The sequence below is a fragment of the Medicago sativa genome, chromosome 7 (assembly GCF_051527215.1).
Source record: "Medicago sativa cultivar Bolivia chromosome 7, Bolivia_mono, whole genome shotgun sequence".
In the NCBI taxonomy this organism is placed as follows: domain Eukaryota; kingdom Viridiplantae; phylum Streptophyta; class Magnoliopsida; order Fabales; family Fabaceae; genus Medicago; species Medicago sativa.
In genome coordinates, this window is record NC_140755.1 from 24,454,456 (window position 1) to 24,477,512 (window position 23,057).

The 23,057-nt window shown below is 35.7% G+C and overlaps 1 protein-coding gene across 1 annotated transcript; it reads right to left on the reverse strand.

Moving 5' to 3' along the window:
- Window positions 1-3,775: 3,775 nt before the first annotated feature.
- LOC146905077 (isoflavone 7-O-methyltransferase-like) lies at window positions 3,776-5,223 on the reverse strand. The gene is made up of 2 exons (XM_085723076.1): window positions 4,427-5,223; window positions 3,776-4,250 (listed from the first exon to the last, which is right to left on the reverse strand). The coding sequence occupies exons 1-2, from the start codon at window positions 5,174-5,176 to the stop codon at window positions 3,948-3,950; spliced, it is 1,053 nt and encodes a 350-aa protein (XP_085579202.1). The 5' UTR covers window positions 5,177-5,223; the 3' UTR covers window positions 3,776-3,947.
- Window positions 5,224-23,057: the final 17,834 nt, after the last annotated feature.

The following is a 23,057-nucleotide window of genomic DNA, read 5'->3' on the forward strand; positions in this document are numbered from 1 at the left end:
TTCTTCTTTTCTTGCATTCCAAGCCATTTGAACTGTCTCTGATCAATTACATCTTTCTCTGCATTTTATTTCAATATTACTTGCAAAATTCACATAAAAGGGTATTTTAGTCATTTCCTATGTTAAAATTTCTTTCAGTCTTTGAAAAATGGTTTGAGTCCTTTCAAATAGTTTGAGTAAGTCTTTGTTTCCATTCTATGTCAAAATCCATTTCAAAAATTGCATTTGAAGTCATTTTGAGTCAGTTTAGCCCCTAGGGGCATTTTGGTCTTTTCATGTGTTGTAACCCTGTTTAAATTCTAGAAACTGTCTCTGAGTCTTTTAATTTTGCTTGTATAAGCTCTTGCTCTAATTTCCTGTTAAAAATCCATTTTAAAATTGCATCTGAGTCATTTTTTTAGTCGTTTTAGTCCCCAGGGGCGTTTTGGTCATTTCACACAAAATTTCGGCAGAGAGAGGTTACTTTAAAGTACCTCATTTAGGTAATTGGTTCGTTTTAGTCCGTTTTGTCATTTTTAATCGTTTCACTTTACGTTATTTCCAAATTACATTTTTTACCAATTTTTATTTTAATTACTTTTTTAGTCCTTTTTTTTTTGTCATTTTTGCATTTTTAGTCCTTTATTTTTAGTTAAATTGCAGATTAGTCCAAAAGGTTGTTACAGGTCCAGTGCCACGTGGCAGTCCATCATTGGTCCAGGTCCATACATGTGTCAGCCTATAAAAAGGCCCAGTCATCACATACACTATTCAGATCCATTGATTCTTTGCCAACTCACCAAAAAACACATATCAATTTCTCTCTCTGATCATCAAAGATCAAACTCCACAAAATTCCAGAAACTGAGATGAATGCTCAAGAACATTCATCCCCTTTCTGAACCCTAACCACCAAAAACCACCGTAACTGAATCCGTAACAACTCAAAACCACCATAACAGAATCATACAACCACCACAATAATCATACAACCACCACAACAGTCGTCAAATCCATCAACACTGACGAAAAAATGCCAAATATCATGAACGTTCATGAACATTCATGAACACTCACACACGAAAAATTTCCAGAAGTAATCATTCATCAAAACTCACACCAACAATCATCGAATTGAACTCGCAAGGCATCAAGAAGCACAGATCAGAGCCAATTTCGAAGCAATCAAACACAACTGCAACAACTCACAACCGTTCGTTAATCTCCAGATCGTAACTGATCCAGAGAAGGTACGAATTTCGATTTCCAAACCTGCCTTTGCCGTGTTCTTTCCCTTTGCTCATGAGCATTCGTTTTCAAAAGTAGGTGTAAAGAATACAAAGAAATCCTTCTTGCTTGTCTCAAATCCGAAACCAGTTCTTGTTCTTTCCAAAAAATATTTTCAGATTTCAAAAGTTAGATCTAGTCTTTTTAGAGACTCTTTTGTGAAAAAGGACTTCGGATTTGAGACAAGGAAGGAAAAGGATGTTAGAAAACGTAGGATTTTTTTTTGATCGGAGAAGTTTGGAACTCCGGCGCGGTGGCGCCACCACCGGCCACCACGCCGGAACGAGCCATCTCGTCGGAGAAGATGAAGCTTCTTGCAGAGCTTCTCTCTCTTTCCTTCACATGTTAGAGAGAGAAAGTATGGGAAAAGTGAGCATGAAACCGGTTCACCAGTTTATATAAGACTGGGAACTGGTTCAAACCGCTCCATGCTCCAACCCGACCCATTCCCTGCATCTTTAGGCCCAATAACTGCATTCTGCCATGCCTGCATGAGTTTTGCTACGCACACCCCTCTCCCCTGTGAGTTTGTGATATTTTTTTGCTATTTTCACCCCCTGCACATGAATTTGCTATGATAAAATTCCCAAAAAAATTTCTATTGATTTTCTTGATAATTTTTGATTGTTTCTTGATATTTCTTGCATGATAAATATTGGAAAAATATGTGGAAAATATTTTGTCTTTTTTTTAATGCATTTCTTTCAAATTTTGTTAAAAAACCTTGTCAAAATTGCTAAAAATGTGGTGAGTTCCAGTACATTTGTTTTGGGATGATCAAGACTTGGTTCCTTGTGACTTTTTTGCAAGTTGAAAATTGATGGGAAAATACATGGAAAATTGTGTGTGTTTGTGTTGTCTTTTATCATATTTTGTGAAACTTTTTTGCACATTTTAATTTCAATATTTTGGCTCATGATAATTGGTGCTTAAAGAGTAATTTTGAGGCATTGTTTGTTGTTGATCTGGAATATTTGGTGCTGTTTGTGATGTGTGATATTACTTTCTTGTGTTGTGAATTGTTTGAATATTACTATGTGCAAAATTAGTGCAAAATAGGTCTAAAGTATGCCAAAACTTTGGAAGCTTGATGTGGCCTTACAATTTTCATGTCATATGCTGAAAAAAAACCCTTTGGAAATTTGCAAAGGATACGAAAATTATAGGTCATGATCTTGCTTTCATATCATGGTAAATTTTAGGCATGTCTTTGCCACCTTTTAGTGCTAATTCTCATTGATTTGCTTAATATTTTCTTGCCTATCTCTTCTATCATTTTGTGCCTTATATTACTAACCATTTTGTTCATCATTTCATAAGCATCCCCATCTCATCTCATATTCACCTTTATCTTCTTGCAATTTAATTTTTTTTACCAAGGCTTAGAATGTAACACTTAGGAATTTTTGTACTTTACCTTATGTCTTTAAAATTCTTGCAAGACCATAGAATGTATCTAGGCCAATGATGTAAAGGACAATGGACTCTAATGATGTACACCGACACAAGCACCGACACATGCACACACCTCACTTTAGATGTATGGCTAGGATATGCATGTTTAGATGTATGTTTAGGATTGTATGTTTAGATGAATGCTTAGGCTTTATACTTAGAAAAAATCATTTTCCAAAAAAAACTTGAACAAACATCACTCAAATAATTTTCTAAATAAACTTTGGGATCAAAATCCCATTGATTTTCCTTTTATTTTCTTAAACAAAAATCTTAACAAATTCTTAATCATACCTTGACTTTCTTTTGCAAAATGACTAATTCAACCTCACAATTTCACAATCTTATGCCCTTGAGGCCTCTTTTCCTCATTCTTCAAATTCCAATTTTCAAACTTAAAATCAACCAACAAAAACAAAAACATTTTTGAGAGAGAACTACGGTGGATTTGATCCCTTAAACGGGTACGTAGGCAAGGAATCAAAATTCCTTCAATTCAAATAAAATAAAAATTCAAACACATTCTTCTCCCTTCAATTCTTCACTTAGAAAACCCTTAGGCTTAACATCACTTTTTCAAAATAGCATTTAAAAATAAAGCGCGCGCGTAGAAAGTAAAGACGGTTCCTATAGGATACTATAGTCGTTATGGGTGCCTAACACCTTCCCGTAGCGAAAACAACTCCTAGACCTCGATTCTCAAGGGTTTTGCTTACTTTTTCCCTTCCCGAGAAAAAATAAGATATCACCGGTTAAAAAGGTTCAAACGTAATCAATGTTTGACACCCGAAAATCAAGATAAAACAGTATTCCTCGTACAAAATAAACATAACAGCCTAACTGATATCTTGCACTTGCGGTTTAGTTAAAGGGTCGTGTTAACTTGTATCTTTGGGACACATGTTAAGCATTAATGTCATTCCATTAATGCTAAAAATTTATTAAAAAAATTAATATTAAACATTTTGAACAATAAATTTACACACTTTTTGATACATAATTTTTTTTTTAGTGGAATTCTTAACATGTGCCCTAAGGACACACGTTAGCATTTCCCTTATTTAAAAAAGATAGCTCAAACAACAAAACTAAGATAAAACAAATTTAATTGACCATATCACCAACCTATATTGTTGAGTAGATTTGATTGAGCGATTTCATCTATCACTTTATTTTGGTACAACATACACATGTAAAGTTGTTTATTAAAGTGTGATATGGTTTAATTAAACATAAAGTTCAATAAGTGATTTGAAACCAAATATATGAAATATTTTGTAACATGTGAATCCTGCTTCAGTGATGATTTTCTCCCATGCTTTTTCATCTCTTTCTGTTGAACTGAAATTAACCATCATACTTATGTCAAAGAAGAGTTTGAGTTCTCTCATTTCATGCTCATCTTGCTCTTCATTTATCACAATATCTATTATGATCACTTTTCCTTCTTTGTTTTTCCTTGATACAGCTTCTTTACAATTTCTAAGTATCTTGACACACTCATCATCCTTCCAGTCATGCAAAATCCACTACAAAAGTGAAAAACAAAAAAATAAAAAATGAGAAAGACTTGATGGTATTTTTAGGATATAATTCAATATATCAAGAATCAGGAAATTAAGCTATTTAATAATGTATGACTTACAAAACTTTCCTTTTAGTTAAGAGAAATTAATTGACCATTCATTTTACTTTCCATACATACCTTGAGTAAAATTGCATCAGCTTGAGGGATAGATTCAAACATGTTTCCGCCCACAAAACTCAGATAGTTATTTCCCGTTAATCCTTCTACCACGTTTGGAAGGTCGAACACTATACATTTTAACGTAGGAAACGCCTCACAAATAATTTTAACCGTGTTTCCGGTTCCACCTCCAACATCAACCAAAGAAGTTAAGCCCTCAAAAACTGATTTGCAATCACTCATTGCAAACCTCACCATATTAGAATCACTTTCCATAGCATCATTGAATAACTTGGAATGAGTCGGATTTTGTTGCATGAAATCCCATAATGTAGTCTCAAAGATTGAGAGGTCCTCCGTTGATGTCCATGTGCTCAATTGGTAATGTTTATCGACGCGAGTTGGGTTTGTTATCAACTTAACCATTGAAGATAAACAATGATCAGTTCCTTTCACAAGAAGCTTTGATGTTGGAGAAAGAGCATATGCTTCCATGTTGTCATCTATCTTCACAATCGCGAAGATTTTATTGTGCGCCAATAAACGCATGACACCGTGAACACAACCGGCTTTTGCTTCTGGAATTCGAAGAGCCGAGACAAGCTCAGGAAGAGTAATAGGTTCGCCATGATTTTGGATTATATCTGGTATGCCAAGTTCAACAGCCCACTTGATCGACGCGGGTCTCATGAAGCTGAATAACTGATTGTACAAGTGAGCTTGAGCTTCCAAGAGCTCACTTGCTTTGTTCTCATTCTCAGAACCCATGAATGATTATTGAATCAATTGAGTTCTTGTGATTATGTGAATTTGTTGATATACATTAACTTAGTTTGCTATGCTTTATATAGACACCCATTGTACTATACACGCCAATAAAATATATACAAATGTATTATTTGACTTTTACCATTCACTCATTCATTAAGTTTAAAAGAAAATACTAACCAGTGTTTCAGGATACTCTTTAAGAACATTAAATAGTAAAAAAATTTCAGTGTGAAAGTTGAAATATTTGACTAGTTTAAAGAATAATTTCTTAATTTAGTTACTGTAAAAGTACTTTGAAAACACTCGTTGTAAGACTTTGGTTTAATTTGTTAACCGCACGATTAATGGCGATAGGCACACAAAGTTTTGAAGTATACGTTAAGGCTGTACTCATAAAACAAAAATACTTTGACCTTGATAATGTTTGAATATAGAAGTCCATACACGCATATGGTGGAAAAATGTCACTATGTTGATAAATGATCAACTTAACTATAGGATTGTATAACTATGAACTATAAAAATTGTCATCTATATTGATTTCTTTCAAATTTTAACATTTTAAAATGCCTTCCTTCAGAAAAACATTTTAGAATGCCTTAAGAATAATTTAAGATATGTATCCGGTAACTCCACCTCCAAGTAACCAAAGAATTCAAACTCTCTCAAAAGCCAGTCTTTAATCTCATAGTCCCAACCTCAACAGGATAATCGCTTTTGTTGAAAAGTTGTAGAGCAATAGACAACTGATCCAAGCAACAAAGAGACTGGTTCGTTCAACAAAAACATTAAGACATTATATATATGGATCATTCATTTGTTTGGGTAGACTCACCCCAACAGAATTTTTTTTTTTTGTCTAAATTCACTTGCAACTTTGTTCACACATGATAAGGATACACCGCCGGACCACATTATCAGGAAGATTTTTTATATAAGAAGCTGACACCTTTAGTAAAGTGTAAAACCATCGCCTATGATATCATTGTTTGAACATGAAGAGAGTCTGAAACATCATCACATTAGACAAAAAGCAACCATACACGAGTGGATTGAACACCACATCTCTATCCAAAACTTTACGACACTAAATATGAGGAACATCATCTTGCTTCAAAAAAAAAAAAAATATGAGGAACATCTCTTAAATATCCAACATTTAATCAAAGTATAGGATGTAGCATTCAAAGTTTCACACTAATATAAAATATTGATGATTTTTGTGACCCGTTTCTTTTATATATATTGTTTTACATGGAATTGCATATGTACACAGAGGAAAAAACATTAACTAGATAGACTAACCAACAAATATTAAGTAAACTTGAGGGAGAAGTAACTTTAAGCCGAATCAGAGACTAAAATAGAGTAACCTAACGATTATCTATTGAGAGTTGGTCATTTTCACCAGGATTGATCTGATGTTTATATGATGCTAGTTTTGTTGATATATGGTTATGTGATATATGTGCTTATAATTAAGTGGTATGTTGAATGTTTGCTTATATGAAATCATGATAATATTGTGTGTATCCTGAGTTTGATGATTTTGATATATGTTTACAATGCCTAGAAGGGTAATATGGAAATTATAAGTAGGGTTTTAAGATGTTTTGGTTATTACCAAATTACATTTTAGTTGACTAATTCTCAATATAATATGAATTCAGTTCGAAGATACAAAAAATTATACTTTTTTTTTTTGGTCAAGTAAAAAAAATATAATTATACTTTAGTTGACTGATTCTCAATATAATTTGAATTCAGTCAATACAAAGATGCTCCATTAAATGAGGGATATGATCAATATGAATATGATATGTTTAAAGATGAACTGTATGGTGTACAAATGAGATAAATGAGATAAATAGTTCATTATAAAAATGAACGAATTTGCAAGGTCGGACGTCGTAACTCGGGTTCGAACCCGAGACCTCACAGTTGTGTGTGAGTTTAATTTCAGTGGATTACCACTTCATCTAAGATAAAAAAAAATGAACGGATTTTTTTTTATCGAATGGTTTAGTGACTAAAAATTCGTCTTTTAAAGCTAAACATCTGAGGTATTTGGGATTCGAACGTCGTCCCCTGCATATTACTATGTATTATCCTTGCATATTATAAATTTGTTTTTACTATTGGATCAATATGTCTCATCATTAGTTCAACAAGAATTTGATATGATTTATTGATTCCGTGGTAAAAGAAATAAACATGTGCATGATTGATGACATAATCTCTTACGTTATTTTGAGCATATTTTTTCTGTCATTTTACTTATGATTTGACCCAAATTAGAGAAGTTTTAGAACAATTGCATATGGTTTAATGGACATTTTGTAATGTTTTCATATTGAGTCGTGGAACTCGAGTTTTCCGAAGCAATTCTTGGGTGTTTTTGATGTATTTCATTGCAAAATCATGTAATTCAGCAAAACAAAGCACCTCATGAAGAATCGGGAAGACAATGAATGAATATTCAAGAGGCCTCTCAAGACATTTTAAGTTGAGGAAATTCCATCTCAAGTCCTAAGACAAGTTTAGAGGAAGAAAAAAAAAGACGAAGAAAAGGCAAGAAACTGTGAAGAAGATTTCCTTCTTAGACTTAGCTGGGTTTTGATGACAACAAACTCACATCACAAAAGAAGAAAAACTTTATGGAGGCTCAAGTTGAAGAATGAAGATAATCAGACTTGGACTTCATAGTTATATCTTTGTAAGCATGGTCCTTATTTTTGATTTATAATTTTTCAACTTATGGAACAACTTAGAATGCTCAGAAAATAATTACAAACATTTTTCAATTTTCTAAGTTCCATATGAAGCAATGCCTAAAAATTTCTTGAAAGTAAATCACACACTCACAATGATTTTTATTTAAACATGAGTTTGCATTAAAATATGTTTGCATGAAAATATTTTGATTAAAAAATTATTTTTGACTTTGGAAAATCATAATTATGTATACATGCTTTAGCGTTCAGCATGTCTTTTGAAATTCATTCAGCATGTATACATGCTTTAACGTTAAGCACATATCCGCTAGTTTTAATTTTTTTAAAAACGGCTAGTTTTTTTCTTAAATTTATTTCAAATTCTTTTTTTATGAATTGGTACCATTTTAATTATATTTCTATTCATTGGTATCCCTTTTTGAAAAAATAGCATTGCTTCATTAACATCTTTTTAGCCTCTATAAATTCAATTGAGAATCATAACAATTTACACACAACAACTTTCATTATCTCAATTGACATTTTCAATATCACTTGCTTTCAAACTTTCATTCAAATTGTTTGGAAAACTTTGCCTACACTTTAACATTTATTAAAACGTTTTCTGAGCACTAAGTCCATTTGTTAGAGTGATATTGATAAAGATATACAGCCATACATTTGTTATTCTTCAACTACTTTGTTGTAAAGTTTTCTTGCCATTGTTGGTGAGAATTATTGTTTAAGATAGTGGGGGTGCTATCTTGTGATTGTTGTAAAAAGTTCTTTCATTCGGGAAGATTCAAAGTCCACCAAAAGTGTTTGGTGTTTGTGTTGTAATCAAGACAGAGGGTTTCTTTCTTGTGTTTATGTTAGAAAGATTGTTAGGGGGTCTTGGGGTGAGATTGCTTGTAACAAAGATTCTAACATATTGAATTCCTTCGCGGGGTGTGAAGGGAGTGGACTGACCCTAAGGTTTAGAGGGGAACCACTATAAACTCTCTTGTGTCTTTTCTTCTTCCCTTACTCTTTTATTTTTCCGCATTCATACCTTCATATTAAGTTTTCGGAAAAATTATCAAGAACGCTAAACTTGCAAAAATTAACGAATATTCCAAGAAACCTAATTCACCCCCCTCTTAGGTTACAATCTGAACTTACAGAAACACACTGGAAATAGGTGTTGTGTGTCCTAGGTGTGCAAAACAATGCTGAAAAGCACTGTTTTAACACACAAATGCGGCACACGTAAGGCCACGCGTGAGGCGCATGCACCTTTGAGGAAAAACAACTTTGTACTGTTTTTGACTGCAGGTTTAAGGAAAAAGCTCAGTTTTTCAATCCAAACTCACTTGAAAATCAGCCTATAAATACTACTCCTCTCTTTCACAAATATTCATTCAGAATGAAGTGATTGAAAAGAAAGGCAAGCGTTAGGAGTATCAAGAGATAACATTTTCAACGAAAAGGCATATATGATATATGGATTATTCATTTAGTCAAAGACTAGGATGTGACATTCATAATTTCACGCTAATATAAAATATGATGGATTAGTGTGACCGGTTTCCTTTACTTTGTTTGACATAGCATTTAATACGTACACAGAGGAATACATACATATTAACTAGATTGCCTAACCAACAAGTATTAAGTGAAATTATGGAAAAAAAAATAAAAAATATCACAGGTTGACAAATGATCAACCTAACGATTACCTATTCTTCAAAAAAAAAAAAAAAAAAACTAACAAATACCTATAGATAGTTTGGTCATTTTCACCAGGATTGATCTAATGTATGCCTATATCATATAATACTTTAAGATAAACAAATAAACAATATTAAAAATAAAAAATTATCGTGTGCATGCGCGCGGAAAGATACACTAGTTGGGACACAAGAAGAAGAGTATTTTTCTTTCAAGCAGTCAATGTTTGACATGCTCATCCCTTTGTTTTCTCAATACAACCATCATGCTACTGTTTTAATAGAAGATTTAAGTGCCAAATGAAAAATGATTAAAGAATTAAAGAAAAAAGGAAATTTAAAGTAATAGTTATCACTTAATTGACCAAGTTATGGACTAGTTCCCAGATAAATATTCAATAAACAGTTAGTTTACACCCTTATGAGGCAAATAAGTAGTATCAGATTTCTTGACTAGACAATGGTTCTTACTATGCCCAAAAAATACAAACTTCATTGTTTATTATATGATCGGAATCATGAACAAACATGAATGAAGGGCCACTTTCCAAACAACGCCTCAAAACTCAATGGAAAAAGTACTAAGGTGGGTTTGTTTCAAGTTATATTCGTAGATTCTTGGTAATAAAATGATAGAGATATATTTGCCTATGTTTGTTACAAGTTTATTAAATTTTATTCCCGGGTATAAAACGTCCCGGGAATAGAAATTTTTTCCCAAAGAAAAGGGTGGAAATAAAGTTCCCATGAAGATGGGAATAAATTCATATGTAATTACCTATTATAATCCCTATTTTTATGGTTCTCGGAAATATTATAATGTTAAGCAAACATCTTTTTTCTAAATACATTTGAATAAAATTCCCATTTTATGTTCCAAGGAATGTTATTCCTATAAATAAATTTGATAAACTTGAAATAAACGCACCTTAACAAAAAGCTCTTCGGGAACTTACCCATAGAATAATCTCACACAGGTCAATATTGGTGCAACGGTTTTTTTTTTTTTTTTTTTTTCTAGTAACCTAGTGGCTGGAGTTCACACAATTAAATGTGGAGAAGTTGGGTGTCCGGGGTTCGAACCCCGACCCCTACATAAATTATGCAATGTCCCTACCAACTGAGTTAAACTCACGGAGACTGGTACAACGGTTTCTATACACGCTTATTAATATGATACAGACAAATAAAATATAGGGGTTTCTATTAGCACAATTTGCCTAATGACTGACTATAAAGATCCTAATTAGCGAGGGAAACAAATCATAAAAGGTGCATATACTACCACAATTCTACAATGAAGCTGCATTTTAGTTTGAATTCTGCTATTTACCCAACAGTTTTTGTTCATTCTCAACTGAAATGACCAAAATGTCCATACGTGACTTAACATACGTCAGTGTAAATTTTGCGTGAGTTAAAACACGCTACGTGAGTTAACTCACGCCAGTGTTAATTTAAAAATATTGCAGCGTGAGTTAACTCACGTTTAATAATATGCAACTTTTTTTTCGAATTTATTTAAATGGTAATATAAATAATATAAATGGTAATATAAATGGTAATATAATTAAGGTCGCAGCCAAAGACGCGACATTGTCTACTTGTCAAAAGTGCCTCTCTTTTTCCTTTTTCTCTCTTGTGAGCCGTCATCAAAACCCCAGTTTCTTCTCTTCATCTACCAAAGAGGGGTGATTTAGGGTCAATTTTTGATCCAAAATCACCCCTCTAACTCGTTTTTCTCTTTCCCTTTTATTGAAATAAGTGATTTTCACATCTATTTCGTTTTTTATTTTGTGATTTCGTCATCTTTGTGCGACCTTGGTTGTTCGTCATTTTTGTGCAACGTTGTTTGTTTGTTTGTTTCTCTCAGGTATTTGATCGGTTCAGATTGTTAGATCAGCTTCGATCCAGTGCAGATCCAATCAATGACTTTGACGTCACCCACGTTGCAGATCCGGAAACATGGTTATTCCGGAGATTTAAATATAGTCATATGTGTAGGCATTTGTACTTTGCCGTTTTATACTATTAACATGGATGTTGTGAGCCTGTTCACAATTTCATCCTTTTTGTTTTTAGCGAATTTGCATTATATCGATGTACTCTTTCAATTTGAATGAATGAATATCTTTTATTTTGTTAAAAAAAATATATAAATGGTAATATAAATTCTCAACAACGTTATTTAGATGACAAAATCATAATATAAATGCTAATATAAATAAACAAAAGGAAGAAAGGAACATGAATAATACATATAAAACCTCATTTTATTAATACTTTGATACAACTACATAATTTGATACATTTTATTGGAATAAAGTAAATCTACTTCTTTGATGTAAAAATAGACCAACTTTGGGGTAACAGAGGATCAAGGTTGGTGGCCAAAGCGACCAATCATCTTGGGGTAAATCTAAATCTGGTTCTTTTTATACCCCAAGAAAGAGACTTTTTACCCACGATAAAAAGTTTTTGGGGTAAAAAGAAGCCGATTTACTTTTACCCCAAGGGTTAACCTCTTTGTCCCCCAAGTCGATTGGTCTATTTTGACCCCTCCCTTGACCTTTTTTTACCCCTCAATTGGCCCCCAAAAAAGCTAAAAAAAAAAAAACTATAAAGGTGAAAGAGTGAGGAGAAGAAGGAGAGAATGTGAGGAAATGGTGAAGGTTTAAGGGGGTATTTATAGGGGGAATGGTTGCATAGGTTTTATATGCACTAAATGCAGTCAAAAAACCGTAGAAAAACGTGTAAAAAATCAATAAAATCAAGGTTGAACAACTGATGAAAGTAAAAAAAAAACGTGTTCTTGAGGTGTGACCACCGGCCAAACTGGCGTGAGTTAACTCACGTTGGGTTTAACACTAGCGTGAGTTAACTCACGTTGCATGCATGGGCCAGCGTGAGTTAACTCACGCTATGATGGTGTGAAGTTTTTTTATGCAGACTAATGGTACCATAGGTTTTGAATAAATAAATTCGAAAAGTGAATAAATAAATTATTGTTCCATTCAAAACAACATGTATTATAAAGAATCAACTATATATGTTATCACATCAATTCCCTCATACAAGACGGGTCATCACATAAAGAATGAGGTCCATTCCATGACACTCATCTTATATGAAGGAATTCGATATCATAACTTAAAAGTTACATTATATTACATAAAGTTCCTAAATTTGTCCTATCATTACATTACATTCGGAAATGCACCTTCCAACTACAACAATTATCTTACCTTTGAATGGGGTAAATTCAAACTTGCCAAACAACAACTCTCAAGCATTCACCCGGAAGTTTAATTGTTTCATTCAAAAGATTAAATTCTTGTTAGGCTTGGTTTAAATGATCGTATTCAAGTGTCAAAAGAATGAGGTGCATTCCTTGACACTTTAATACCTTCATTTAAACCAGCCTAACAAGAATTTAATCTTTTGAAAGGAACAATAAAACTTCTGGATGAATGCTTGGGAACTGTCATTTGACAAGTTTGAATTACCCCATTCAAAGGAAGACAATTGTTGTAGTTGGAAGGTGCATTTCCCTACATAATCACGAACTTCTGGCGGAATCAAACTTTTGATGATACCTTCAGTTGATCTCAGCAATGTTACACACATATCGATCCACTGGAACATGTTGTGCTCCCAAAACATGCTCCTCATGTTATCGTCGTTCTTTAATTCAACCCAAGTGAATGATATTCTCCCATCGTCGAGGGTTGGACGTTTATATCGAACGTATTCCACCCTCCTTGTGTCTCCGGGGTTGACTCCTTGGTTAAATTCATTCAGTTGATCCTTTATACCTTTTAACGTGACACCAAGGTGCCGAACCTTCAACCTCTGAGGTTCTCCACCGTTGAATTGTGCATGAACGTCGAATACATCGGCCATTGCTTCAAATCTACATAATAAGAAATTAAAAACATTCAATGAAAAACCCAATCAAACATTTCATCAAACATTTGGAGTGCAAAATATACATAAACCCTAAAACTCATAACTACAACATAAACATGCAAACATCTAAACAATTAAGCAATATAAGTCATTTACATGTAACATTGTATCATTTCTTGCAAAAAAAATAAAAATTTTAACAAAACACTAAATCTAAAAAATTCTAGTTTAAGTGAAAAAATCTATCATACCAACATAATTTAAGTGAAAACTTACTTGTTCTTGTTATTAGAGTGTTGTATGATTTGAAGTTCAAGGAATTTCGGAGTTGGGTAATTTGAGAGAGATTTGAGATTGGAAATGAGGAAATGAGACTCTGCCTGACCATATAACAGCACGCAGCGTGAGTTAACACACGCAACGTGACTTAACTCAAGCAGCGTGAGTTAACTCCCACTGGTACAAATTCTTTGCGTGAGTTAACTCACGCTCAGATGCTGCACCACATTTGCCACGTTTTTTGGACGGTTTGGACGGTGGTCAGATGGTTTATGATGGGATAAACCGCAAGTGCACGGTTTACCGTTGTAGTAATAAAAAGATATCGTTCCAACAGGGAGTTATGAATTCAATTAACTTTCAATAAGGATTAGAAGAAAGTTTACGATTATAAAGTTTTGATTTTTAATTAGAAGGAAATAACAATAATAAAATAAAAGGAGCCTTGAGATTATTGGTTCATTATAATGACGAATCCTTCACTAGCCAAAACCTTAACTTATAATTTCATGTTTTATGCCTAATTTCTAAAGACCGGTTTCCCTTTAGCACCTCACCTTTCCGACCAAGTCCAGTGAGAGTTTACCTCTAGCAACCAAACCTATTTCGCTGATTTGATTACTAGAAGAAGCTTATAAGGATTGAAACTACTCATGTCTCAAGAATTGCAAAGACTATTTCACTGCCTTTGCAATTCTTGTCTAAATTCACTTGTTCCAATATCAAAGCTCCGCTTTCGCATTATGAATTGATATTTGAGATGATGGATGATAGATCTCTGGCAAGTGCACCAAATACTATCGAAGTAGTAAAAATATCGATCCCACGAGGACTGTTTTTAATCTCAATAATTCAACTACGTTGTATTTTAGGATGTATAAAGGTTATTTTGATTTGCCACTAGGCAGTAGATTGGTTTGATTGCATAAAAGTAATTGCTAAAAATAAATTGGTTTTCAAGAATAAGAGAGAGATGAGTTTAGGTCTTTCGAATCATCTATGTTCCCCTAATTGTTATGTTGCACCTATTCGTATGAATGATCTTCTAATCCCACGATAGTTAACAAAATAGTCCTAATCAATCCCTTGAGTTAGGACCCTCTTCTTAAACTACAGCCCCTAATCCCTTAGGTGGTCTAATAATCTTTGAAGGTTTAAAGCACGTTAACCTAATATCACTAATAAACGATTATCCATTCCTAGACTAACCATGTTTATTAGAACAATTCAATAGGTCTAAGTAGAAAGCTATGGTCAGTAGTCATTCATTCTCACAAAATCATATTTATATTTGATCAGGATATAAAAAGCATTAAGAACAATTGAATTGAATAAAGACTAGAATATCATTCACAATAAATAGAGTTTCACAACATAATATCTCAATTAGGGTTACAACGAATCATCTCAGACCTAACCTCTAATGGATTTAGCTACTCATAATAGTGTTTACAAATAACATAATCATTAGAGGTAATAAAACATACACAAAGTGGTTGGAAGATGAAGAAATCGTCCTCCTGGTCTTCCTTGCAGTTGCCAAATCGCACTTGGCTCTCTAGAATTCGTAACCCTTGTTTTTGGAATAGACTTCAGCATAAATAGGCACAGAAAATCGCCCAAATCGTGTCACGTTTTAAGTGAATCGTGACACGTTTTTACCTTCTGGAGCAAGAAACTGAATTAGGGCTTCACCAAATCGTGTCACGTTTTACCAATCGTGACACGTTTTCATAATGTCGAACCAAACCTTTCTGAAGCTCTTAAATCGTGTCACGTTTCTGATAAATCGTGACACGTTTTCTTTCTTTGTATTTTCTTCAGTTTTTCTGCTCTTTTGCTGCATAAGTCTCCTTGTGAACTCCATTTTTGTGCTAAAATACATATAAAATTACGTAATGACAAGATGTCATCACAACCCCAAACTTAAACCATTCCTTGTCCTCAAGGAATTTACTTGCAAAGCTGACAATTGACAGTGAAATAACAATTACCTATTCAAGCAGTAGTACCCAAAAGTTCAACACCTTACTAGCTAATGATGAGCTAGTTTGACTTGTATGCATCCACCAATTCACAACTCCACGCAAATATTTGAAATAGGGTTCTACCAGTCGACATGCAGATCTACATATTACCATACGCTTGAAAAGTTTCTAAACATCAATCAAAGTCAATATCATTACACACTTTTGAGGTCTTTAGGGTTATAACGGGGCTTAGGTGAAAGGTGGGACATATTTGGATAAGTAGGCTACACAAAATTAGAGTTAGGCATTCCCTCGGAAGTTAAAGAACAAATTCAATCCTACGATCATTCACCTTGTGGAATAACAATCAATGCAAAGGTACTAGAGAATATTTATAACTTTTAGGGACAATTGAGTTTGAAGTTACTCGCATGTTTCAAAGTTTGGTCCCTTTTTCATCATTCATTTCATCTTTTTTTTTTCATACATCAATTTTTGAATGTATTTTTGCATTTTGCATGACAATTCTTTTTCTTTTTGTTCTCTTATTCTCTAGTACCCCCACCCCAAACTTAATTGGTTGCAAATTCCAATAGCAACCCCAAACTTAATTTTAAGCAACATTCTACAATGCCTAACTCAGAAAAACAATAAGGGACAAGTCCTAAAAGTCTCTAAGTTTGTAATGTAGTTTGTCACCGAACAAAAAGTTCTAATCCTACCGGCTCAAAGGGGCTAAGAAAAGGATAAAGTTTAACAATTATAGTCAGGGTAGGCTTCAAAAGGCTCACAGGACCAAGCACTTTTGCCTCAGTGTGTAATTAACAAAGACCAATCAATAATAGAGAAACAATGCAAGTTCTAGAAATGTAGTTGCATGGAAAACTAAGCTAAATATAAGTAAATTGAAAAACAAAATATGGCAATGGACCTTATGGCTGAGATTTCTGGGAGTATGTGACTACCTAGCAACGCCGTACACTTCGCCTTTGAAAACCAAGTCACTCCTCCTTTTGAACTTTTGGAATACCACTTGAACAACTATTTGTTATCAAACTGTAAAAAGTCAACTAAACAAACAAATTCATCAATAATAAACAAGTGCAGGAATAATTACATAAACGGGGGGAATAAAACCGAGTTAAACTTAATTAAAAGCAATTAAAATTGTTCGAACATAAAATTAAAGTTACATAACCAAAGTGCTGAAACAAAAACAGAAAAATAAAAATAGGTGGGCCATCAGTAGCCCACTCAATCCTGCATCTGGTCCTCCGGAATCCAAGTGTTGGGGTCCTCCTCTGCATAGGTATCCTCCCCAAAGTGCTGCCTAGACTGAGCTCCACCAGCAGCAAAGTCAGCTCGGATCTCCTGCTCTCTATCCTGAGCTCGACCTCTGGTGACATCAAAGTAGTGGTCCATAGCCTCCTCGGACCCATCAAAGCGCTCGAAAGACCCAGTCATCTTCCTCCTGTTGAGGCAGACCGCCTCAGTGAACTCCTGACCAAACCTCGGACGGTTCCAATACTCCTGATCTGACACCTCATTCATCCAGTTGGCATGGCCGAACATGTAGTCCAGCATCATAGGATGAATAGGTGCATAGGCACCCTGCTGGCTGCTCCCCTCTCCAGCAAAAGTCTGACTCTGAGGTGGTGGTTGTGGCTGTTGCGGTGGTGGCGGCTGTGGCTGTCCTGCTGCTGCTGCCTCGGCACCCATGATAGTCTGCATGCGGTCATGATAATCCTTGACAAAGCCATCCATGTAAGTGTCGGTGATGGGCTTCATCATTGCTGCACTCAAATCATTAGCAAACAAATCGCACTCCTCCTCCTCACAAAGCCAATTGATAAGGCTCAAATGAGGGAGTGCCTTCTTGGTACCTGAAGCAAACATATAGATATTGTCGGCAATTAACTCACCAACATTGATGGGTGCACCATCAAGAATAGCAGACAGCGTCAACAAGCGGGGCAGCGGAATCTCTGAAGTACAAGAGGTGCCCTCAATAGTTTGCACCACAAAAGATGCGCACGCCTTTGCATGGGGCTTGAAGTCAGCCCTCAACAGCATATGTGACCCTCCATGCCACTTAGCACCTTCAACACAAATCTGCATTAGCAACTCCTCCCACCTTTCATCATCCCAATTCTTGCACTCCTCCATCCTCCTCTTCACATCACAAATCTCCGGTGGCACAATCTCCAGCAACTGATTAATCCTTTCCGGGCTATAGTCTATCTCCTTCCCCCTCACATAGGACACATACTTCCTCCCCATATACCTAGCATTGGAATAGAATTCTATCCCAATAGTTTTGTTGGCCTGCTCGAAAATCATACTAACAAGGGACTCCCACCCTCTCTCAGTGATCACTTGATGGAATTCAGGGTTGGAGATGAGTTTGGTGAAATCAAAACCTCTCTCCGGGATCACCCTATAGCCTCGGATGTCCTTGAAACGGTCACGGGCAGCAGTATTATAAAACCGGTGGTTGATGGACGGTGGGGGTGCGGTGTTAGGGCTAGGTTTGACAGGTTGTTTGCGTTTGGGTGCTATTTTGGCCTTTTTGGCTGGTTGGGATGTGGCTTGTGACTTGCCTTTGTTGCGGGTCTCAACCATGGTTAGGGTTAGGATTTGGAGAAAAAAAAACTGGATATTAGGGTTAGGGTTAAGATGGAGATAATGGGTTTGGTTGTTTGTTGGTGATGATGAAGGTGTATGGTAATGGTTTGGTGATTAGAAGATGAAAAGATGAAGATTTTTGGTAGAAAAGGGTTAGAAAATCGTAGGTTAGGGTTCTGGGAAAATTTTGGCAAAGTTTGGCTACTTTTGGAAGTGAATGGAATGAAAATCGTGTTGGATATATTTATAGGCTGGGAAAATCGTGCCACGTTTGGCCAAAAACGTGTCACGATTTTGTTTTGTAACGGTTAAATTTTTGAAACTGCTAAAATCGTGTCACGTTTGGGCTAAACGTGTCACGATTGTTCATTTTTGAAAATTTTCTTGCCCAGAAATCGTGTCACGTTTTGGCCAACGTGTCACGATTTCCAATTGTCGAATTGCACCAGTTTGAGACTTAGAAAAATATCTGAGAGGAGCTTCAGAGGGGGGGCAAATCGTGTCACGTTTGGCCCAAAACGTGTCACGATTTGCACAGTATTGGAAAACAAAAAAATTTCTTCCTCTGTTCGTTTCAGCAAAAATCTTTTTGTATTTTTGAATATTTGAAAGCAATAAAAAGGAAATAAGAAATACTACCTGAAATCTAAATGTGGGTTGCCTACCACCAAGCGCTTCTTTACCGTCACTAGCTTGACTCATGACTATCCCTAAGGATCAGTTGATGTGGCTCCCTCTTCATTGTTTGGGAGTCCTCCTTTACGGTACCGTTTCAGCTTTTGTTCCTTACCCTTGAAAGTTCCTTGTGCACCAGACTTCCTTAGGTCCACAGCTTCATCAATAGGCTTGTTTCTTGCCAACCCTTCGTCACAGTACCTCCTAATTCTTTCTAAAGTATCAGAGATAGTTGAAAGCATACACCATTGAAAAGCAGCCGGCCCATTACGCATCCCATAGGGAATCCTCTTATAGGCCAATTTACCACCTGGACCAGTGGTAGTAGTCTTTATTTTATTGTTACCAGCTGTCAATCCCCCATACTTGTTGTCGCGGATGTCTCCGAATGATTGTTGTTGCATCTGTCCTTTGCTTACTTCCAGTTGCTTAACACCCTCTATCATTCCAACATCTTCAATCACTTCTTGTCTGTCTCTAGATTCCACACTTTCCACCTCTGTAGATCGAATAGGTTGAGATTCAAGGGATTTATCTTCGTCTGTTTCTTCCACAACGTCAATCCGGTAACACTTGGGATTCTCATCTTGGTGCTTCATTGCCTCAAAGATATTGAAGACTACCTGCTCCTTATGGAACCTCAACATTAGCTCTCCACGTTCAACATCAATCAAAGCACGACCAGTTGCAAGGAAAGGTCTCCCTAGAATGAGTGGCATGTCTTCATCTTCAGCCATATCTAGGACCACAAAATCTGCTGGGAACACCAAGTCATTAACCTTGACTAGCACATCTTCAAGTATACCGAAAGGGTAAGAGATTGACCGATCAGCTAAAGTAATGGTCATTCTTGTTGGTTTTGGTTCCCCACACTTAAGCTTCTTCATCATTGAAAGAGGCATCAGATTTATACTTGCTCCCAAGTCACATAAAGCTCTTCCAATGTCTACCGGTCCAATTGAACAAGGGATAGTAAAAGCACCAGGATCCTTCAGCTTAGGTGGCAGCTTCTTTTGAAGAATAGCACTACAATTCTCAGAAAGTGCTATGTTCTCATCATCCTTAGGCTTCCTTCGTTTGGTCAACAAGTCTTTCATGAACTTAGCATACAACGGCATTTGATCAAGAGCTTCACCAAAAGGAATATTCACCTGAAGTTGTGAGAAAAGTTGCATGAACTTCTTGAATTGGCCTTCATCCTTTTCTTTCTTCTTTGAAAGGTGAGGGTATGGAAGCTTCACATGTGATGGAATAACCTGTGGTTTGTCTCCATCTTTCAAAATTTGACTCTTCGACTTCCTCAAGATTGAGTCTTCATCTATCAATTTCTCACTTTTATCTCCCTCTATTTTTTTCTTCTTTTCATTTTCAACTACTCCATGATCATTTTTATTTTCAACTACACCCTCATCATTTTTTTCAACTACATCATTCTCCTCTACCTCAACTACTTCATCAACCTTCTTTGGAGCTGTTGGAACTAAAGGTGTCAAAACCTTTTTGCTCCTTAATTCAATAGCATTACAAGACTCATTCTTAGGGTTATCTTTAGTGTTACCTGAGAATCCGCCTTTGTTTTGTTCAGCCAACTGCTTAGCCAATTGCCCCAGTTGAGTTTCAAGCATCTTCCTAGAAGCTTCATTGTTCTTTCTTTCAGCTTCTTGACTCTTCTTCATCTCTTCAAAGTTGCCTTGAGTCATCTTCATGAAGTTCATCATAGTTTCTTCAAGAGCTGATGGCTTCCTTTGTTGTTGTTGAGGAGGAGTAAGCATCTGAGAATTCAAAGCATTGTTATTTGAGTAGCTTAGATTTGGATGCTTATTAATGCCTGAATTGTAGTATTGATTTTGCCTTTGATAACCTCCCATGAAGTTAGCTTCTTCACTTGATCCTTCCAGAACGCATTCACCGTTTGGATGTTCTTCACCACATAAGTCGCACTTGATTGCAGCTACTTGTTGTTGTTTATGAGCCAAAGTGAACCCTTGAAACTCCTTAGTTAGAGCTTCAATTTGTTTGTTCATAGCTGCTTGGTTAGCAAGGATAGCAGTTTGTTCACTCACACCAAACACTCCTCTTTCCTTCTTCTTAGCTTCAGCACGATACTCATTTCCAGCCATGTTTTCTATCAAAGCTTGGACTTCATGATCAGTTTTGCTCTTGAGACTACCTCCCGCGGAAGCATCTAAGAACATTCTAGTGTTTGGTGTTACCCCCTCAGTGAAGATTTGGAGGTATTGCTTCTCGGTGAACTCATGATTAGGGCATCTCTTAAGAAGCAAGTTGAATCGCTCCCAAGCATCATACAATGATTCACCTTCTCCTTGCTTGAAGTTAGAGATCTCCATCTTCTTTTCCCAATATTTAGACATAGGGAAATATTTCTCCAAGAACTTCAGCTCTAACTCTTCCCATGTTTGGACAGTCCCGTTCGGTATTGTTAGCAACCAATCTTTTGCTCTTCCCGTCAAGGTGAAAGGAAACAGCCTTAGCTTCTTTTGTGCTTCAGTTACGGTGGCTGGTTGCACACAAAACTCGCAGGTTTCAGCAAAGCGGCTCAAGTGTTCATGAGGACTCATAGCTTCAGTCCCATCGAATTGCTTGTCCCTCAAACCGTTGAGGACAGTTGTCTTGATGTCGAAAGCTACGGGGTTAGCTGGTTGAAAAGTGTGGGTCAGTTGACCGCGATGAGTGGCTAACCCGTAGTCTCCAAGCTTAGGTCTTGGTGGTACAACTCCTTCCCCTTCCATAGTTGCAGATTTAGGAGAAGAGATTGTTTCAGATTCACTTGAGAATTGCTCCGGTACTTGTTCTCGAACACCCGGTGGAACGGATTGAGCTAACCTTTGCGATCGGACAGCTTTACGAAGTGCTCTAGCAGTTCTTTCAATTTCCGGATCGTACTCTAAGTCGTCCGAGCTCTGTTTACCTCGCATAAACAGCAAAATACCTTAGTAGCACTGCACAACGCAAAGTAATCAAGTGAATATGAAAACAGAAAAATAAAAAATCAAAAACAGAAAAATTAAATTGCAAAAACCCTAAATTATAACGTAATTGCCTTGTTGAAATAATTCAACAGTCCCCGGCAACGGCGCCAAAAACTTGATAGATCTCTGGCAAGTGCACCAAATACTATCGAAGTAGTAAAAATATCGATCCCACGAGGACTGTTTTTAATCTCAATAATTCAACTACGTTGTATTTTAGGATGTATAAAGGTTATTTTGATTTGCCACTAGGCAGTAGATTGGTTTGATTGCATAAAAGTAATTGCTAAAAATAAATTGGTTTTCAAGAATAAGAGAGAGATGAGTTTAGGTCTTTCGAATCATCTATGTTCCCCTAATTGTTATGTTGCACCTATTCGTATGAATGATCTTCTAATCCCACGATAGTTAACAAAATAGTCCTAATCAATCCCTTGAGTTAGGACCCTCTTCTTAAACTACAGCCCCTAATCCCTTAGGTGGTCTAATAATCTTTGAAGGTTTAAAGCACGTTAACCTAATATCACTAATAAACGATTATCCATTCCTAGACTAACCATGTTTATTAGAACAATTCAATAGGTCTAAGTAGAAAGCTATGGTCAGTAGTCATTCATTCTCACAAAATCATATTTATATTTGATCAGGATATAAAAAGCATTAAGAACAATTGAATTGAATAAAGACTAGAATATCATTCACAATAAATAGAGTTTCACAACATAATATCTCAATTAGGGTTACAACGAATCATCTCAGACCTAACCTCTAATGGATTTAGCTACTCATAATAGTGTTTACAAATAACATAATCATTAGAGGTAATAAAACATACACAAAGTGGTTGGAAGATGAAGAAATCGTCCTCCTGGTCTTCCTTGCAGTTGCCAAATCGCACTTGGCTCTCTAGAATTCGTAACCCTTGTTTTTGGAATAGACTTCAGCATAAATAGGCACAGAAAATCGCCCAAATCGTGTCACGTTTTAAGTGAATCGTGACACGTTTT

Excerpts from the sequence above, each read along its gene's own strand:
- LOC146905077 (XM_085723076.1), bottom strand. The coding sequence starts at position 5,176 with ATGGGTTCTGAGAATGAGAACAAAGCAAGTGAGCTCTTGGAAGCTCAA. Across the intron at positions 4,251-4,426 it reads CTGATGCAATTTTACTCAAG|TGGATTTTGCATGACTGGAA; the intron begins GTATGTATGGAA and ends TCACTTTTGTAG.